The following is a 17,188-nucleotide window of genomic DNA, read 5'->3' as shown; positions in this document are numbered from 1 at the left end:
TGAGCTCTCGTCCTCTACTAGCCTTGCTCACGTCCCCCAGGGAATGCTGGCTCCACATTTCAAGTGTGCACTTCTTTCTTCCTTCATGTACTTGAGAAGGGGGAGAGGGTGAGGGTGAGGGAGAAGGAGCGGGAATGGGAGTGGGAGAGGGATGGGCACTTTTGTCATCTTAGCCTCTTAAATCCTAGGACATATTCTTGAAGAGCTGCACTGGAGCAGTAAGATGCTGAGACTCTCCTGGCAGCAGGAAGGGCGGGGAGTAGGAGGAGCTGCTCGGTGGAAGCTCCGGGAAGCGGGCCGGCCTTCCCTCCGCGTCTAGGCAGTGTGTGAGGACACACCGTCTGTCAGCCTTCCCCGACTGGAGTAGAGAGAAAGGCAGCACTTCCTCGCCACTGGGATGCTTCCCAAGCTCTTGCAAGGCTGGTAAACCCGAGCTCACTGCGAGGGATGGAAGCTGACAGGAAAGTCACGTGAGGAGAATTAAAATGAAGGATAAATGAAACAATTCTGATAGGTTCCCAATTTTGGACACTCTGTATTCATTCAGCTTAGCACATGGAGCTGTCACTTGGGCCTCTTAAAACCAAGATAATCATCAATTTTGGGTCAATATAAAATTACCAAGTGGGGTCAGCATGGTGGCGCAGTGAGCCAAGTTGCTGCCTTCAATGCCAGCATCCCATGTCAGTGCGCCCGTTCAAGCCCTGGCAGCTCGGCTTCTGATCCATCTCGCTATCAACGAGCCTGGGAAAGCAGCGGAGGAAGGCTCAAGTGCTTGGGCTCCTGCCATTTATATGGGAGACCTGGATGGAGCCCTGGCCATTGCAGCCGTTTGAGGAGTGAATCAGTGAACAGAAGCTCTCTCTCTCTCTCCTTTTCAAATAAATGGTCTTTTTTAAAAATTACAACGTGAAGAGTAATATAAGAACCTCTAACAGTGAATCTGTGAGTGCTAATCCTAAAGCAGGAGAGGCAAATTAAACTAGAAAAGCTGACACTGGCTAACAACAAAGCCTTGTGCATTTTCCAATTCTTTCTTTCCTAATGCCAGGCTCCAAGTAATTCCCCGACCTTCTTTGCCTAGGTCTTGATCTGACATCCAGCCAGCTATCTGCAACACGTTACTCTAAGCTTACCAATGTTCCTTCAGTGAGCAGAGCCCAATCATTCTGGCCTTGGTGCCAACTATGATGGCACTTGGCTCTCTTGGGGAACGAGGAACTGTACAGTGTCTGTCCCAGGGCCTGAACCCGTGCAGAGTACAAGCCTTGAGAGACCATATGGCTGGCTGAGAACTCCCCACAGAACTACAGGCCTTTGTCACTTACAGGCTGCAGACATCTGACTCGAAGGGAACAAGTGGTGAGAGTTAAGACAGGAGGAGGAAGGTAAGGTAAACTTCATTTTGTGGGAAAGGAGGAAGGAGAATAGGAGTGAAGTATCACATGAAAGTATTTTGTTTTTTTAGCACCCCCCCCCCCCAAAGTGGTTTCTTTTTGTGATTGTGCTCTTTGGCTAGAGAATGTTGTTTATATAACAGGATAAAGTACAAAATTATAAGCTCCCAACTCCTCCAGAGAAAAGCTCTCCCAAAGCTCGACCCCCAGGACGGATGGAAACTATGAGTGTTTACTGGCTGGGACACTGAGCTGCAATGGAAATTTCGACATTCGGAAGATAGCAGAGAGGAAGGGCCTCTGAGCAGCAAGAAGTCACCCTTCAGCAGAGGGTTACACACAAAAAGAAGGAGTCTCCCGGCTCCAGCCTGCTGCTCTCCATCCTCCCCGGCAAGGCGACGTCTCGCGGCACAGCTCCAGGAGCACACTGCACAAGGGCCATGCCGCCTGCATCTACACCGGGTGGGAAACCGAGTGGTGTAGCAGGATTACATCCCAAGCAAGTCCAAACTGAGTGAGTGAGTGAGTGTGTGTGTGTGTGTGTGTGTGTGTTTCTGAAAGGAACTAAGAAGAACCTATACCAAACCCAGGCACAATGCTGGCTACTTTCAAACACACAACACTTACTAAAATTTACTTAGGTAGGAATTATGATGTAAATTTTTTAAAAAGATGGAGAAACTGTGATTCAGAGAAGTGATCTGCCCAGGGTCACAGACTCCGTACGGCCGACCCAGGCCCGTGCAGCTCTGATGTCTACTGCACTCTGCGGCCTTCCCAGTGAGCATGGGGGCCCATTTCTTGCAAAATTCACATGCCTTTAGAGAGAGAAAAGCACGTGAGGCTAGGCCCAGAATAACTCCCTTGGGCAGAGGCAAACAATGGAAGCAAAATGTCACCACTTTGTTCATGGAATAATTTTTGTAGTACTGTGGGACTCTGTTTTAAATCCATACATACCCTCCCCCCTTTCTTTAAATGTTTCAAAAAACACATAATTTTATATTTGCCATCTTAACCAATTTTGTATGCACAGTTCAGGAGTGTTAAGTACATTCACATTGTTCCGCAACAGATCACTACAGTATTTTCATCTTGCAAAACTGAAATTCTAAACCCATTAAACACGCATTCCCCTTCTCCTCCCCCAGCCCTTGGCAGCCTCCCTTCTGCTCTGTGTCTGTGATGTTGGTGACTTTAGGTATCTCATGCGTGTGTGCTCACATGTTATCTGTCCTTTCCTGAGAGGCTGGCTTAGAACACTGTCCTTGAGGTCCACCCAGGTGTAGCACAGCGTGTGACAGGACCGCAACCTCACCCAAGCTTCTCAGCCTCTTCCTTCTAGTTGCCTGTGCTCTGTGGTGTAGACCTGTGCTGCATGCCACCCACCACTGCTGCCACATCATCCCCTGTGCAAACGATGCCCTCTCTCCACTAGATGGTAGTCTCTTGGCGGTCAAACTCCATATGGCAAAGGTCTTTTAGACCTTACACATTACCCAGTGGGTGGCTGATGGCATGAAAAGACACAGCCTGGAGAGGTCAATGAGCTCAGGGAGGTGCTGTTTTCTTCACTACTAACTAGCAGTTAACACAGTCCTGACACACAGACAATGCGCAGGACAGATTTTTCAAAGAAATGGACAAATTCAGTATTCCTAAAGACTGGTTGGGAACAAAAAGATGAGAAGTCAGAGACCCAAATCTCCAGCAACACTTGTAAGAAATAATCCAAAGGAAGAGAGAAAAATATTAGCTATACCAGAGTTAGCAGCTCCCGAAGTTCTGGAAAGCAGGCTGCCAGACTATTTATAATCTATTACTTGAGGTCAGAGGGCAGGGGTAGGCATCTGGCATACTGGTCAAGACGCCGGCATCTTCTATCAGAGCGGCCTGGGTTGCAGTCTTGGGTCTACTCTTTTTTTTTAATTTAAGATTTATTTTTATTTATTTGAAAGACAGAGTTACAGAGAGAGAGAGGTCTTCCATCCATTGGTTCATTCCCCAGATGGCCACAAAGGCCGGAACTGCAACGATCCGAAGCCAGGAGCCTCTTCTGGGTCTCCCACGTGGTGCAGGGGCCCAAGGACTTGAGCCATCTTCTACTGCTTTCCCAGGCCATAGCAGAGAGCTGGATTGGAAAAGGAGCAGCCAGGACTAGAACCAGCGCTCATAAAGGATGCCAGTGCTTCAGGCCAGGGCTTTAACCCGCTGCACCACAGCGCTGGCCCTGGGTCTACTCTCAATTCCAGCTTTCTGCTAACATAAACCCTGGAAGGCAGTGGTGACAGCTCAGATCCACAGAGACCACAGGGTGCTTGGGTCCCTGTCACCCATGTGGGAGACCCAGACTGAATTCCAGGCTCTTGATTTTGGCCTTGGCCCAATCTCACCTGTGATGAGCATTTGGGGGCAAATGAGCCGGTGAGAGATTTTCCTCTCTCTTGAACGAAATAAATAGATTTTAAAAATTAGAAATAAGATTTAGAGGGCAGAGCAACATTATAAATGGCTAAATTCTCAAGATTTCTCATTCTCCAATTGGTTTAAAGTCCTGCACACAGGTGCTCACAGGGGGCAGGGCAGCCAGGCCAGGCAGCTATGCCCACATCGTCCTGGCCTGTCACAGAACATGGTAAGAAATTCATGGCTGTGCTCTTTCTGTCAACCTCCCCCACCTTTAATATCGAGGAACAGACAAATCCCCAGGATGCGTGTGTGAAAAAGCCAGAGATGGATAAAAATAATTCAATGACAAATGCTGGAAAAACACACAAAGGGGCAGAAGCCAGACATTCGTGGGATTCCCTGACAGCTTGATCCACAAGGAAGGGCTGGACTGGAAAAAGCCAGGGCCTCAGGTTCCTGCCAAGCTGTCTGAGGCCTTGTCCTTCCCAGCTCATTCCAAGCAGCAGCCAAGACTTTACAGTAACCCTTCCAGGTCTCACAAGAAAAACGCAGCACGAAGCCACGAAGTGCTCCTCACCTAGAACGTTCTCCCAGAGGAGGCCGTCTCCACAGAGGGCTGGCAGCCGTCAGGGGATGCCTCTGACCATCCACTTTGAGCGCCTAATGACCCCGGGGGCTCAGAAAGGGGACAGTGGAAAAGACAGCCTGAAACAGCTAACCTTTCTCGCTGGCTAAGGAGAAGCTGCAACACCCGGGAATCAGCCTCTATGGAGTGAAACATCAGTGCAGGGAGGAAGATGGCCCACGGGCAGTACCTGCACGCCGGAGTCCCCATTGTATAATTCTAAGTCCGCCTCACTCGGAGACACACCTCAGGCTTCTAGACATGTGACTGTACTTGGCCCTGACCGCTTTCTCTTCTGGAGAATGGCCTGCAATTAATCTCACTTATTACCTCTGAAAAGTAACAACAGAGGAATGGCTGGCCAAGTCCAACTCCAAAGTGTCTAGGGAACTGCAAGCTACATGGCCAGGCCTCAGACTGTCTGGGCAAGTCATGGGCTCTTTGCCTTCCTCTCCCACAACAAAGCCTGGATGGGGACTCCAGACAGACCAAAGGAACCAAGGGATTTGAGGAGCTGGGCTGAGCTCACACTGACCCAATGGGAGACGACAGCCCTGAGGCTACATTTGGGGTGGTTTCAAAACAGCCAGGGGTGAGGAACAAGGTTGTCTGGTGAAAACTTGTGTGATCCATAAAATCGAGAACAATAGCAACACAACGGGGAAATGAAAAATAACACTATTTGCAGAATTCTCGTGAGTCACCAGTTTTCATTCCTGTGGCTACCAAGTCCCTGAGTTCTCCGGCAGGCAGGGACGAAAGCACAAAGCACAGCCAGGCGCGGGGTTCTCTTTACCTCTTCTTACAGCTCTGTGAACTAGCAGAGCTTCTCAGCACTGGAATCCACTGCAGGAAAACCAGCAGAGCACCTTGGTGTTTACTTAGCACCCACTTCCAGGGAGATCAAAGTGCTTTCGAAGCAATCTCAAGGCTCTCAACAGGCCAGTTTATATGCAAGTCTGCTTGCTCAGGACGAAGCTTAAATGAATAGCTCAGTCACTTAGTGTCAAAGCCAGCTATAAAACTCACATCTCTCAGCTACAAATCCCATACCCATCCAGCTTAGTCACTCCTACTGCTAAAGGAGGAACAGTAAGAGACTAAATAAATACCCGCAAACCAGTGACTTAGCAGGTAGAAATGGAAGTCAGGGCCTGCTGCAGGTCTGGCTGGGGCCCACATCACAGCCAGGTCTGGAAGGACCTCTGAGAACGCACTTAGTGCTGCCTTAATGCGCATGCCTCTGGGATTCCACGTGGAACTGGAGTCCCCAAGCAGAGCCTCCAGAGGTTATCTGGGGGCAAAGGAAGATTTCCCAAGGCTACTCTGAAGAAGTGGGCCTCGTGCTTGGGAGGCGGCTGAGAGGGGCTGCTGGGAGGACCACTACCTCAAAAAGGGAAAGGACAGGCAATGTCACGGAGGTCGCTTCTGACTGCAAAGGCCCTGGAGCGAGCCCTGTGCTGTTCCACGGCAGCGCCGCACAAGGGCACAGTCTGGCTGGGAGAGCCGCTCAGTGCCAACCTGCCTGGCTCTGATCCTGGCACATCTGCCACCTTCGGTCTCCGTTCTAACAGGTGCCACCAAGAGAAAGCTCCAAGCCTTGCCATTCGTAACTTCATTAAAAGGTTGGGTTTCTTTCTCATTCCATCTACAAGTATAAAAAGCGCTAATACTCTTCTTCCCCAGAATGCGTAGTTCTGACATTTTGTTTACAGTATGGAAAATGCCTGTAGCCTTGTCATACAAGATAATATAGCCAAGACTGCAGTGAAAATGTTTTCCATAGAAACAAGGCTCTGATTTGAAAATGAAAATGGAATATTTGGAAACATTTTACATGGAAAATAAAGCTCTGTGGTATAAACAGAGTTTCTTTTTTACGACTTGTGTTTTAGGAACGCGGTTACTCTGCAGATTATAAATCACCCAACAACAGGCTGCTCCTGCGGAGGTTGTCTTGCCTTGATTCCCTCTTCCCGAGCATCTCTTCATCCCCCATTGAGATGTTCCTCCCACCCTGCCCACAGTGATGCATGGGGATGAAAGACGAGGGCCCGGCACACGCTGTAATGGGCTTACATTTCTGTTGCAGCCCAGGCAGGGTTCCTGATTCGCAAATGAGATCCTGAAGTAATAACCCTTACTTAACAACAATTAGACATTTCCTCCATGCCCAAAGCCTCCACCAAGTTCAGGGCAAAGCAGGGTATGTGGCAGAGGCAACTTATCTCAGCTGGTCCGAAGACATCACTGGGGTGGTCAGGTCACTCTCCAGAGTTTGTGGCACTCAGGCCTGGTGTGATTTAATGCATACTTGATGCCCCTTGAAGATGTACTAGGACTCCATCTCTTACTGTTTTTTTATACAGGGGCACTTAAAATATGGAGACCAGAATTCAGTACAGTAGTTTCTTTTCAATTCACAAGTTGCTTCCTTTACGGCCAGAACCTATTTGGAGTTTACCCTCTGCCATATCTCTCAATTACATACAGGAAATATTCCCAAACAAACATTGTTGGGGAGGTCTGATTTTAATAACATATACTAGATGGAAACATAAAAATTAAGTATGTCCTTCAAAAACAGAGTCCAATATAGGACAAGGTATAAAAAAGAGCTAGGAGACAAGGGTAAGATGTCAAAAGTCAGTACATGAGACTGTTTATCAGAAACAAAGATTACAGTCAACGACTTAGAGTATAAGAGTATAAGTGCTCGTTCTTTTACTCAGAAGTGATTTTCCTAACTGCATCAGAAATTTCCTTTTCATCTGATTTCCCTATTAACTGTCTTACAAAGTAAAATGAGGCCCAGGGGACTTAGGTGCGGAAAGGGTATGTGCCATGCTGGTGTCTCCGTACAGAACTCAAGGTGGGGAGGGCTTGCAGGGGACGCAGGCCCTCCCTGCGCAGTCAGACATGAGCTCCAGGGCCCCACACATACCTGCTTCCGGGAGGGCTGGAGTGGTTCTCGGGAGCATGGGGGTCTGGCTGTATGGGCCACGTTGGCCCCCCAGGACTGATGATGGGTCTGAGGGTTGGGGGATTTGAAGCACTACTTCTGTTCATGACTCCGCTTGCCAAATTCAGGTTTGTCACCTAGAAATGGAGGAAGGGAAACAACCTGATTTTACAGAGCTTTAGAAAAGTAGCATTAAAAACATGTGGGAACAATCAAGGCAAGTCCAGGAGATGCTGACTCATCCGAGCTGAAGCAGGGGCTGTGACGAGGGCACCCGGGAGAGTCGGCGGCCGTGCACACAGAGCACAGGCGATGGGCCAGTGCCAAGTCAGCAAGAATTCACTCTGCTCCTACCACACCAAGGCACCGGACAGTGCCAGTGCCGCGAAAACCATGGGCAACACAGACAAGGACGCACTTCAAACATCCACTCTGCCAGGCAACGTTCCAAAAGACAAGGCAAACACCTAGCCTTTCTGGTCCTTGTTTCCTCATCCGAAAGTTCCAGATGCTCAATAAATTTCAGTTACAATTCATCTTTATCATCACACATAAAGAATTCATCGATTCAGAAAGGAAAAAAGTCAGAGGCACGGCAGGCTGAGCTGCTGCTTGTGACGCTGACGGTCCATGTCAGAGCGCTGGTTCAAGTCCTGGCGATTCCACTTCCAGTCTAGATCTTGTTTCTGTGCCTGTGAAGGCAGCAGAAGATGGCTCAAGAACTTGGGCCTCTGCCACCAATGGAGGAGACCAGGATGGAGTTCTGACTCCTGCCTTCAACCTGGCCCAGGCCTGGCATTTGCAGTCACTCAGGGAGTGAACCAGCAGACGGAAGTGCCTGCGTGTGCTTGCTGTCTTGCTCTCTCTCTCTCCCATCCCCTTCCCTGGTCACTCTCACTATGCCTTTCAAATAAAGAAATCAATGTTAAAAACAAAAGACAGTCAATAGAAAAATGTGCACTGACTTCAATAATATACAGAAAAGACCATGACTAGTCAATTAAACATTTACAACTTTTCAATTGGTAAATGTAAATAATAAAAAAGTAGAGCAGATCACAAATAAACACAAGTTAGATGACACTACTTTTATGTGTCACAGCAGAATATAACCATAAAAAAGATACAATCCAGCAACGGTAAGCGGTGAGATTAGATAAGTAATTATACCATAGGTATGACTGCAGATTGGTAGAATCTTCCTAGAAATTAATTTGGCAATATATTACTAAAATAAATTACATTTGTATACTTTGATGCTACAATCTAGTTTCCAGAAACTATGTGGAAAAGCTATTGCCTTTAATTAATGGTGGTGACTATTTTAATACCTGTTAATGACTGTCAGAGCCTACCAGGTGCCATGCTCTGTGTAAACAGCACTCCACACACATCTCATTCAAAGTGGCCAGGTCTGTTACTAAGTACTATTATGAGGTTCATGATACAAGACGGTAACTGAAGTGTAGGAGTTCACTGAAGCCCAACAACAAATGGCAGAACTTGGATTTGAACCACCATCTGCTGGGCTCCAAAGTCTATGCGCTTACTTAATACACTATCCTGTGAACAGATATTAAGAAAGCAAGCATATTTCTAATACTGAAAAGGGAGATGATCTAACAGCTAACAACACTGCTAGATGAGCATTATTCTACCCATAAGAGAATATTTGGATCAACTTTTCTTATAAATACTTCATGATATAGGAATGTGTTGTTCAATTAAAAAATCATGATATCAAAAGTTTCAACACAACAGTATACACACTGCAGACCCAGATTTCCTTAAATGCACACACACGTGCAAGGAAACACACTCCTGGAGACCGGACATGCAAATCCTGGACACGAACAGCTTGTATTTCTGAATGGCGGCTTGTTTTCTTCCCCAAGCCGTCTATATTGAGCACGCAGCCTACATTACTCATGTAGTCTAAACACATGTGCTAAAGTTGCTATGACAATGACAGCTGTGAGGTGACGTGTGTGTAGCCTGGGAGTGCTGGTGGCATCAGAGAAGAAAGGCCGCAGCCAGCGGGGAGAAGCAGTTCCCAAGCCGATGCCCTGAGGAGCCCGAGAAGACTCGAGGGCGAACATGGGGTTTCTAGCTTGGGAGCAGAGGAACGGTGTGAGCCTCTAGTGTGTCCCGGGCACCTGGGAATTCTGACATTTGCAAATCAAAGAATTCTAGATAAAAAAAGAACCTGAAAATCCTGAAAAAAAAGAAAAGTCATTTTTAGCAGCACTATAGTATTTCATTCCTAGTTACAGAATTCAGTAAGTGCGAACAGCCCAGGACCATGTCTTCACACCAGAGGACTCCAACACTGTTCCTGGAAAGAGCTGCTACAGGTCAGGAGCCGCCTCTGGCATCTGTGTGAGCTGGGTGTGGGGCACAGGCTGCACCCTGGGGCGTGAACCAGGCTGCAGGAGAAGCCTCCGAGACAGGCACGGCCGGCCATTCCTGACCCTCGCCCCAGCGTGTGCTGACAGAATACACGAGAGACTGCGCAGCGAGTTTTGGTAGTGGCTCTTCTCTGGTCTCCAGTCTCTTGTAAGGGCTTGTCCTTTGTCCTATGCCCTAGAGACCACAGGGCTCGTGGCCCAGACAATGAGACAGGCTCCCTGTGGGGCTGAGCCCACTCCTGCCCCACCCCGACCCCTCCTCCTTCCTGCCCCCACCTCCAGCTGTAAACAGCAGGTCTTTTACAATCAGATGTGGTTATGAGCTTGTAGACAAACTGCTCAAGAGAAAGGTCTTTATGATAACTAACAGATTCTCCAATTACAGCCTCAGTCAGTTGTGCCAAACATTTAAGGAGGCTTAATAATAATTTACAGCAGAATAGAAATAAAATAAATAAGATATGCACACTTTACCATTTTAGTATAAATGGTATAGTTTGGAGACCAGTGAATAGGAAGAGGAGGAGATACCAGATGTGGCAAATCTTCTATCTGTTGGCAAGGCTGCCCCTAGGGTCAACATTATCATTTATACAGTGACACACATCAACATTCACTGCGCACCACCATGCACTACACAGCCTGGCATTGCCTGGTTGTGCATTCCTGCATTTGACCCTGAGCAATCCCTCTGAAATAGGCTCTACTGCTAAATCTGTATCTAAACTGAAGTCCATGGGGCTGGCACAGTGGCGCGGTAGGTTAATCCTCCATCTGCAGCACCAGTATCCCATATGGGTGCTGGTTCTAGTCCCAGCTGCCCCTCTTCCGATCCAGCTCTCTGCTATGGCCTGGGAAAGCAGTGGAGGATGGCCCGAGTCCTTGGGCCCCTGCACCCGTGTGGGAGACCCGGAGGAAGCTCCTGCTCCTGGCTCCACATCGGTGCAGCCGTTGCGGCCATCTGGGGAGTGAACCGGCAGATGGAAGGCCTCTCTCTCTCTCCCTCTCACCGTAACTCTACCGCTCAAATAAATAAATAAATGAAATTTAAAAAATATAAAAATAAAGTGAAGTCCAGAGAATGTAATCAACTAACCCAAAGTCCCCACCTATGGAGCACCAGGGCCAAGATCACAGCAGAGTGCCTGACCTCAAGTGCAGGTGGTGCACTTCCCATAAACCCCATGGCTTAACGTTTGAGGCACAGTAGTAATGTCATTTACTTACACCTCGCCCACAACTCACAAAGGTAGACACTGCTGTAGTCCCACTTCACAGATGGAAAAACTAAGGCTCAGAGAGCTTATGCTAGTAATTTGCTCAAGATCACACAACAGTTGCAGAACTCCTCTGCTTGTTTTAAAACCCATTTTTGAGTTTGGAGACCAGCAAGGAAACAACTCAAGTTATCCCTAAATATCAGAGGTTTTGAAAATGGCATTAGATTCAGACCTCCAAATCTTATCTTTTCTTAAAATGATTTATTTATTTGCAAGTCAGAGTGCCAAAGGCGGGGGGGGTGGGGGGTGGAAGGAGGGAGGGGGAGAGACAGAGAAAGCAACAGCGAGATCTTCCATCTGCTCATTAACTCTCCACAAATGAGAGACCTGGCCAGGCCGAAGCCAGGAGCCACAGGTTCATCTGGGTCTCCCACATGGTGGCAGGGGCCCAAGCATTTGGTCCATCCACCACTGTCTTCCCAGGTGCATTAGCAGGAAACTGGATCAGAAGGGGAGCAGCCAGGACTAGCAGGCATTTAGATATGTGACGCCAGCATCCCAAGCAACAGCAGACCCTCCTGTACTACATCACCAGCCCCCAAATCTCAAATTATGAAATAGTTATTATGTAGGGATTGATGAAAACTATACTAGCTTTCCCTTCTTTCCCTTATATTCTATTTTCTACTTGTTACCCTTCATCAGAGAATACCAGAGAAGTGAGACAAAGAAAAGCCATAACAGTTTTATTTCTTAGCAGGTTGAAGGAAAAAATGGCATGAACTTGAAAATAATTTTGAACTACTGATGGGTTTGTTTATTCACATGACATTCATTCTCTATTTCATAAATAAGCTAAGAATTGCAGCCATTGCGTTTTCCTTCTACACAAAAGCAAAGTTTCATTATAAAATTTGAGAAACAGCGAAAAGGAGAGATTATACAAAGAATGAGAAAACTGTAAAGGATTCTCACCTTTCTCTCCAATGGATTCCTGCTACCAAGTGAGAGCTACCTGCCCCTCTATCTGAAACATTCTATTCTTATCCCTGTGCTCTTATCTACAAGACACTCAAGCACACACGCCACAACCGCTGCCCCACAGCCTTGCCCGGCTGTCTTCCCAACACATACACTGCTAATCCAACAACTCGGGGCTGACCCGAGAGCGGTCTCAGAACCTCCTTTACCCAGTTCTCCAAGCAGCCGGCGCTGAGCAACCGCAACTGTTCTAGAACATCACTGTTCAGTGGAAGGTTCTGGGATGCAGGGAACAGTCTACGATCTGTTTGGCCCAACACAGAAACCCCAGCCACATGTGGCTATCATATCATGTACTTGAAATATGTCTGGTGTAAATAAGGAATGGGATTTCAAAGTTTATGTAACTTAAATTCTAAAAGCTGATGTAGGCCGGCACCGTGGCTCAACTGGCCAATCCTCAACCTTGTGGCACCGGCACACCGGGTTCTAGTCCTGGTCGGGGCGCTGGATTCTGTTCCGGTTGCCCCTCTTCCAGGCCAGCTCTCTGCTGTGGCCAAGGAGTGCAGTGGAGGATGGCCCAGGTGCTTGGGCCCTGCACCCCATGAGAGATGAGGATAAGCACCTGGCTCCTGGCTTCGGATCAGCGCGGTGCGCCGGCTGCAGCACTGGCCGCGGCGGCCATTGGAGGGTGAACCAACAGCAAAAGGAAGACCTTTCTCTCTGTCTCTCTCTCACTGTCCACTCTGCCTGTCCAAAAAAAAAAAAAAAAAAAAAAAAAAAAAAAAAAAAAAAAACAAAAACAAAAAACAAAACAAAAAAAAAACTAATGTAGCTAGTGGATACCTTACTGGTCAGCACAGCTCTAGAGCTTTGAGCAGATCTGGCTACATCTTATATAAGCAAACAGATCAAGCTACCAAACTAACTGGATCTAAGCATCGTTCTGGTCCCCAAACTACCTTCTCCTGCTTAGGAGGCTGCAAGGGCAGGACCAGTCCGCCAGCATCAGGTCAGAACTTAACAAACTCTAGAAGCAGGTAGTCAGGACCCAGCCTGCAGGTACTTACCTAACCAGACACAGGGTAATAAACACGGCTTTCATCAGACTGCACCCACTCCTCTGTCCATCTACATTTCCCCAGGTAATGTTGACAAAACCAGCTTTGATCAGATGAAACACAGTGAAAAACAGCACTTACAGGCACTTGATAAGCAATGGTGATTCACATGTCACCGCAAGAGAGCTTTCTGGGGCCAGCGCTGTGGCATAGCTGTAAGCCGCTACTTGCAGTGCCAGCATCCCATATGGGCGCAGGTTTGAGTCCTAGCTGCTCCACTTCTGACCCAGCTCTCTGCTATGGCCTGGAAAAGCAGTAGCTTGGGCCCTTGCACCCATGTGGGAGACTGGGAAGAAGCTCCTGGCTCCTGGCTTCGGATTGGCTCAGCTCTGGCCGTTGTGGCCATCTGGGGAGTGAACCAGCAGATGAAGACCTCTCTCTGCCCTTCCTCTCTGTAATTCTGCCTTTTTAATAAATAAATCTTTAAAAAGGGGGGGGGGAGGGCTTTCTAGAAGGCAAGTTTGCATAAAGAGATAACATCATTTTTGTTAGTTACATGGGCTGTTAAAGTAGAGGGCATAGCTGTTGAGCCAGGTGGCTTCTTGGGCTAAGTACTAGAATCTATGCTACTAAATCTAGCAGGGTCAACTTCCAAGTACATGCCATTAGTCACAGGGGGGTCTGACTGGGAGTCAGACGGGGCACAGTTCAAAATCCAGTTTAATCATTGGAATATAACTCAAAGAACATGCCCTATTGATAATGGATATCAATATCTTCATGTGTATAAGAATTTTATAATTCTATGGATCTTTAAAATGTTCCACCATAATCAATTTTATGCAAATATGACTTTAAGATTCCACTACAGTAACAGCAGCACCAAAATCATACTAACACAAATGCTGGCTAAATTTAGTGAACACTTAGTTTGCTCAGGTATTGCTCTAAGCATGTTCCATGTATATTATGTGCACAGTTAACTTATTATGTGTCAGCTCCTGAATTTGATGCCTGGTCTTCCTGATGCAAACTCTCTTCATCTTGTAGTTTCAGCCACTGTTGCTCCTGCCGCCCTGTACCACAATTTGCTTGCTACCCCTGCCTCCACCCTGCCTTCCTGTAGCTTGTCAGCTAAGTGAACGATGCCTGCGGGAAACGGCGTCATCACGGGACCCTACCTGCACCCAGGCCTGGGGCCTGCCTGGCAGATGTTTCTTTCACATCCTGTTCTCCTCCTCCTCCTCTGCGCTCACTCTCTCGGAGCCACTTATCCAGACGCTCCACTCCCATTCCCCGCCTCGCGTCCACTGCCACGGTGACCTCAGAGCATTTTTTCTTTTAGTACCAAAACACTGTTTACTTTAGAGGCAGCCTTCCGAGTTGGGCAGGTGAGCAAATATCTGACTGTGTGGGGCAGGGACGCATCGCATGCATTCCACCTAGACAGGTGTTTAAATTACAGCGGGAATAAATACAGGTGATGGATTGAAGAGGGGGTAGGAGCAACCCAGGAGAGGAGGCCAGTTTCCGGGGCCTGGCCCGCCCGAGTGTTACTGCTTGTTACTGCTGCGTGCGAAAAAGGAATGCTGCTGCCAGGGCTATAATTAAAACAGGATGGTGCTGCCCTGATGGGCTCCACACTCGCCATCTGCCAAGATACCTTCTGGTATCCAAAGAGGGTTTGGGACGGGCCTAACCAGGGCCCTGCAGCTACAGTCGCATGCTCTCGACAGGCTGCAGTCCTGAAGGCTCAACAGAAGGCCAACCCTCAAAGATGGCTCAATAAATCCTCACTGCACTGCCTGACACAGGCAGGGCCTTGGGTAACATCCTAAGGTCCGTGCAGTAGAACCGTGGCCCTCACCCTTAAGCCAGGTAGGTATTTACAGTCTAGTAGGGGAGACAAGACACCTAGGTAAAAAGCAATCTTCAAGACCTCAAGAACGTAGCAAGGGCTACAATGAGAGCACTAAGGAAAGTCCAGGGAGGCCTCTGAGATGCACCTGAAAGAAAGGTGGGAGGAAAGACACAGCGAGTGAAAAGGCAGACAGAACATCTGAGGAAGGGAAAGCCGTAGAGCTTAGCACAATACGAGGTGTGCAGAGTCAGAACAGCGCCTGGAGGAGGCGCCTGGATGCCGGACGAATGGCTGTGCCCTGCACCCAGACGACCACTGTGAGCCTGCTCAGAGTCCTGACAGAGCAGTGCCAGGCGTAAGGCAAGTATACCTAGCACTGCCTTCCAGCACGGGCGGCAAGGGGCTCAGCCGACAGTCAGGACTGACAGGCGGCTGCCGGGAAGGCTGGGCGGCTGCACAGTGCTTGCAGGCCTCCCCCCGCGCCCCTCTGAGGCTAGGGGACAGTGCTGGGCCTGAAGTGGGGGACCGGCTCTGTAACCTGACGATAAAAGCTCCCGAGTGCACCTGTTCACTGTGAACGTTTTCTTTCGGGACCTGTCCTTTTCTTGCACATATCTTCCCATGCCGCTGGAAAGGCAAGATTGAGCCGCTTGCCATTTAAGAAGGGAAGGTTGGGGGGGTCGGCACTGTGGTGTGGTGGGTAAAGCCTCCGCTTGCAATTCTAACATCCCATATAGGCATCAGTTCAAGTCCCGACTGCTCCATGTCTGATCCAGTTCCCCGATAATGCCCTGTGAAAAGTAGCAGAAGATGGCCCAAGTTTTTGGGCCCCTGTACCCACGTGGGAGACCCAGATAAAGCTCCTAGCTTTAGCCTGGCCCAATTCTTGCTATCGTGGTCATCTGGGGAGTGAACCAACAGATGGAAGATTACTCTATCTGTCTCTCCCTGTCACTCTGTAACTCTTTCAGTAAATAATTTTAAAAGAAAAAGAAAGGAAGGAAGGGAAGACCAGAGTGGGCATCTGAGGCTCGATCTGTCCTAGGGCCGTATGGGAAAATGTGCCTTTCCTTAAATCTATCTATCTTTCTATGCCACCCTTTAGCAGGAAAATGGTTAAAGAATCAAGAATAAAGGGTGAGTCTGGGGGAAGGTCCCCAGGATGCCAACGAATGCCTTCACTCTAGGCTTCAGGCTGGGCGGGCGAGAAGACACTGGATCCTACACTGACCAGCCCAAGTCACCACACCAGTGATGACATACAGGAGCTTGGAGCCCCAGAACCTCACAGTAACCAACAAAAGGCTTTTTCCTGGAGGTGCCTCTGTGGGCGTCCTCTCCTCAACTTCAAGGTAGGGAGTTCTGGATTCTAGCCACAATTCTCTCTGAATCAATGCTTCATTACCATGAACGTGCCAACTTCCAGGTCCGCCCCAGAACAACAAATCCACACAAACCGGTATTTAGAGAAGGGGAGGTTTCTAGGAGCTGTGTGGAAAGGCAACACGGGTTAATGAGAGAAATCATGCGTGGCGTTCGCCTCAACTCTCCCAGCACACAGAGCAGTAACCAGTGCCTGCCTCCGCAGTGCAGGCTTGACCTTAGGTGCTTGGCATTGTTTAGGGGCAGGTCACAGAATTCGACATAACTCCACGTATGGGTTCTCTACAAATGGAGTGGCAAAGACCCTCGCCTGACTGGGGCTTACAGCTTTGCATGTAACTTTTTAAAAAAAAAATAAATTTGATTTGAGAGGCAAAGAGAGAGAGTTAGAGAGAGAGAGAATCTTCCATTCACTGGGTCACTTCCCAAATGGCCGTACTGGCTAGAGCTGGAGCTAGGCCAAAACTAGTAGCCAGGGCTTCTTCCGAGTCTTCACCATGGGCACAGGGGTCCAAGAACTTGACCCCCTTCCACTACTTTCCCAGGCACATTAGCAGGGAGCTGGATCAGAAGTGAAGCAGCCAGGGTCTTGAACCAGCACCCATAAGGTGCTGCAGGCGGTGGTGTAACCCACTATGCCACAATGCCAGCCCCAAGGTTTACCATCGCTGCTTGGGAAAAACACAACTAGTAAACACATAGGTGATGACAGGAGAGGCAAGGATTAGCTCCAACTTGAAAACGCAAAAAATCAGAAGGTTCTTCTGGTTTATTACCACATCCTAACGTCAAATTCCTGTCTTACAAAGGATCTTCTTCAGCTATAAAAGATGTAAAAGACCTTCAGGAGATGTTCATGTCAAGCTTCACGCCATGCTTCG

The 17,188-nt window shown here is 48.4% G+C and overlaps 1 protein-coding gene across 15 annotated transcripts in view; it reads right to left on the bottom strand.

Moving 5' to 3' along the window:
* TTLL5 (tubulin tyrosine ligase like 5) overlaps nucleotides 1-17,188 on the bottom strand; it is a 278,126-nt gene that overhangs the window by 112,958 nt on the left and 147,980 nt on the right. For all 15 annotated transcript variants that reach the window (XM_017349414.3, XM_008272017.4, XM_008272023.4 and 12 more), the window contains one exon: nucleotides 7,376-7,530. In XM_017349414.3, the coding sequence (XP_017204903.2) occupies nucleotides 7,376-7,530 (155 nt within the window). The remainder of the gene's footprint in view (nucleotides 1-7,375; nucleotides 7,531-17,188) is intronic.

This window comes from Oryctolagus cuniculus, chromosome 20, assembly GCF_964237555.1.
Source record: "Oryctolagus cuniculus chromosome 20, mOryCun1.1, whole genome shotgun sequence".
Classification (NCBI taxonomy): Eukaryota; Metazoa; Chordata; class Mammalia; order Lagomorpha; family Leporidae; genus Oryctolagus; species Oryctolagus cuniculus.
Note: the sequence above shows the minus strand (reverse complement) of the source record. Positions and strands in the feature narration are given on the sequence as shown.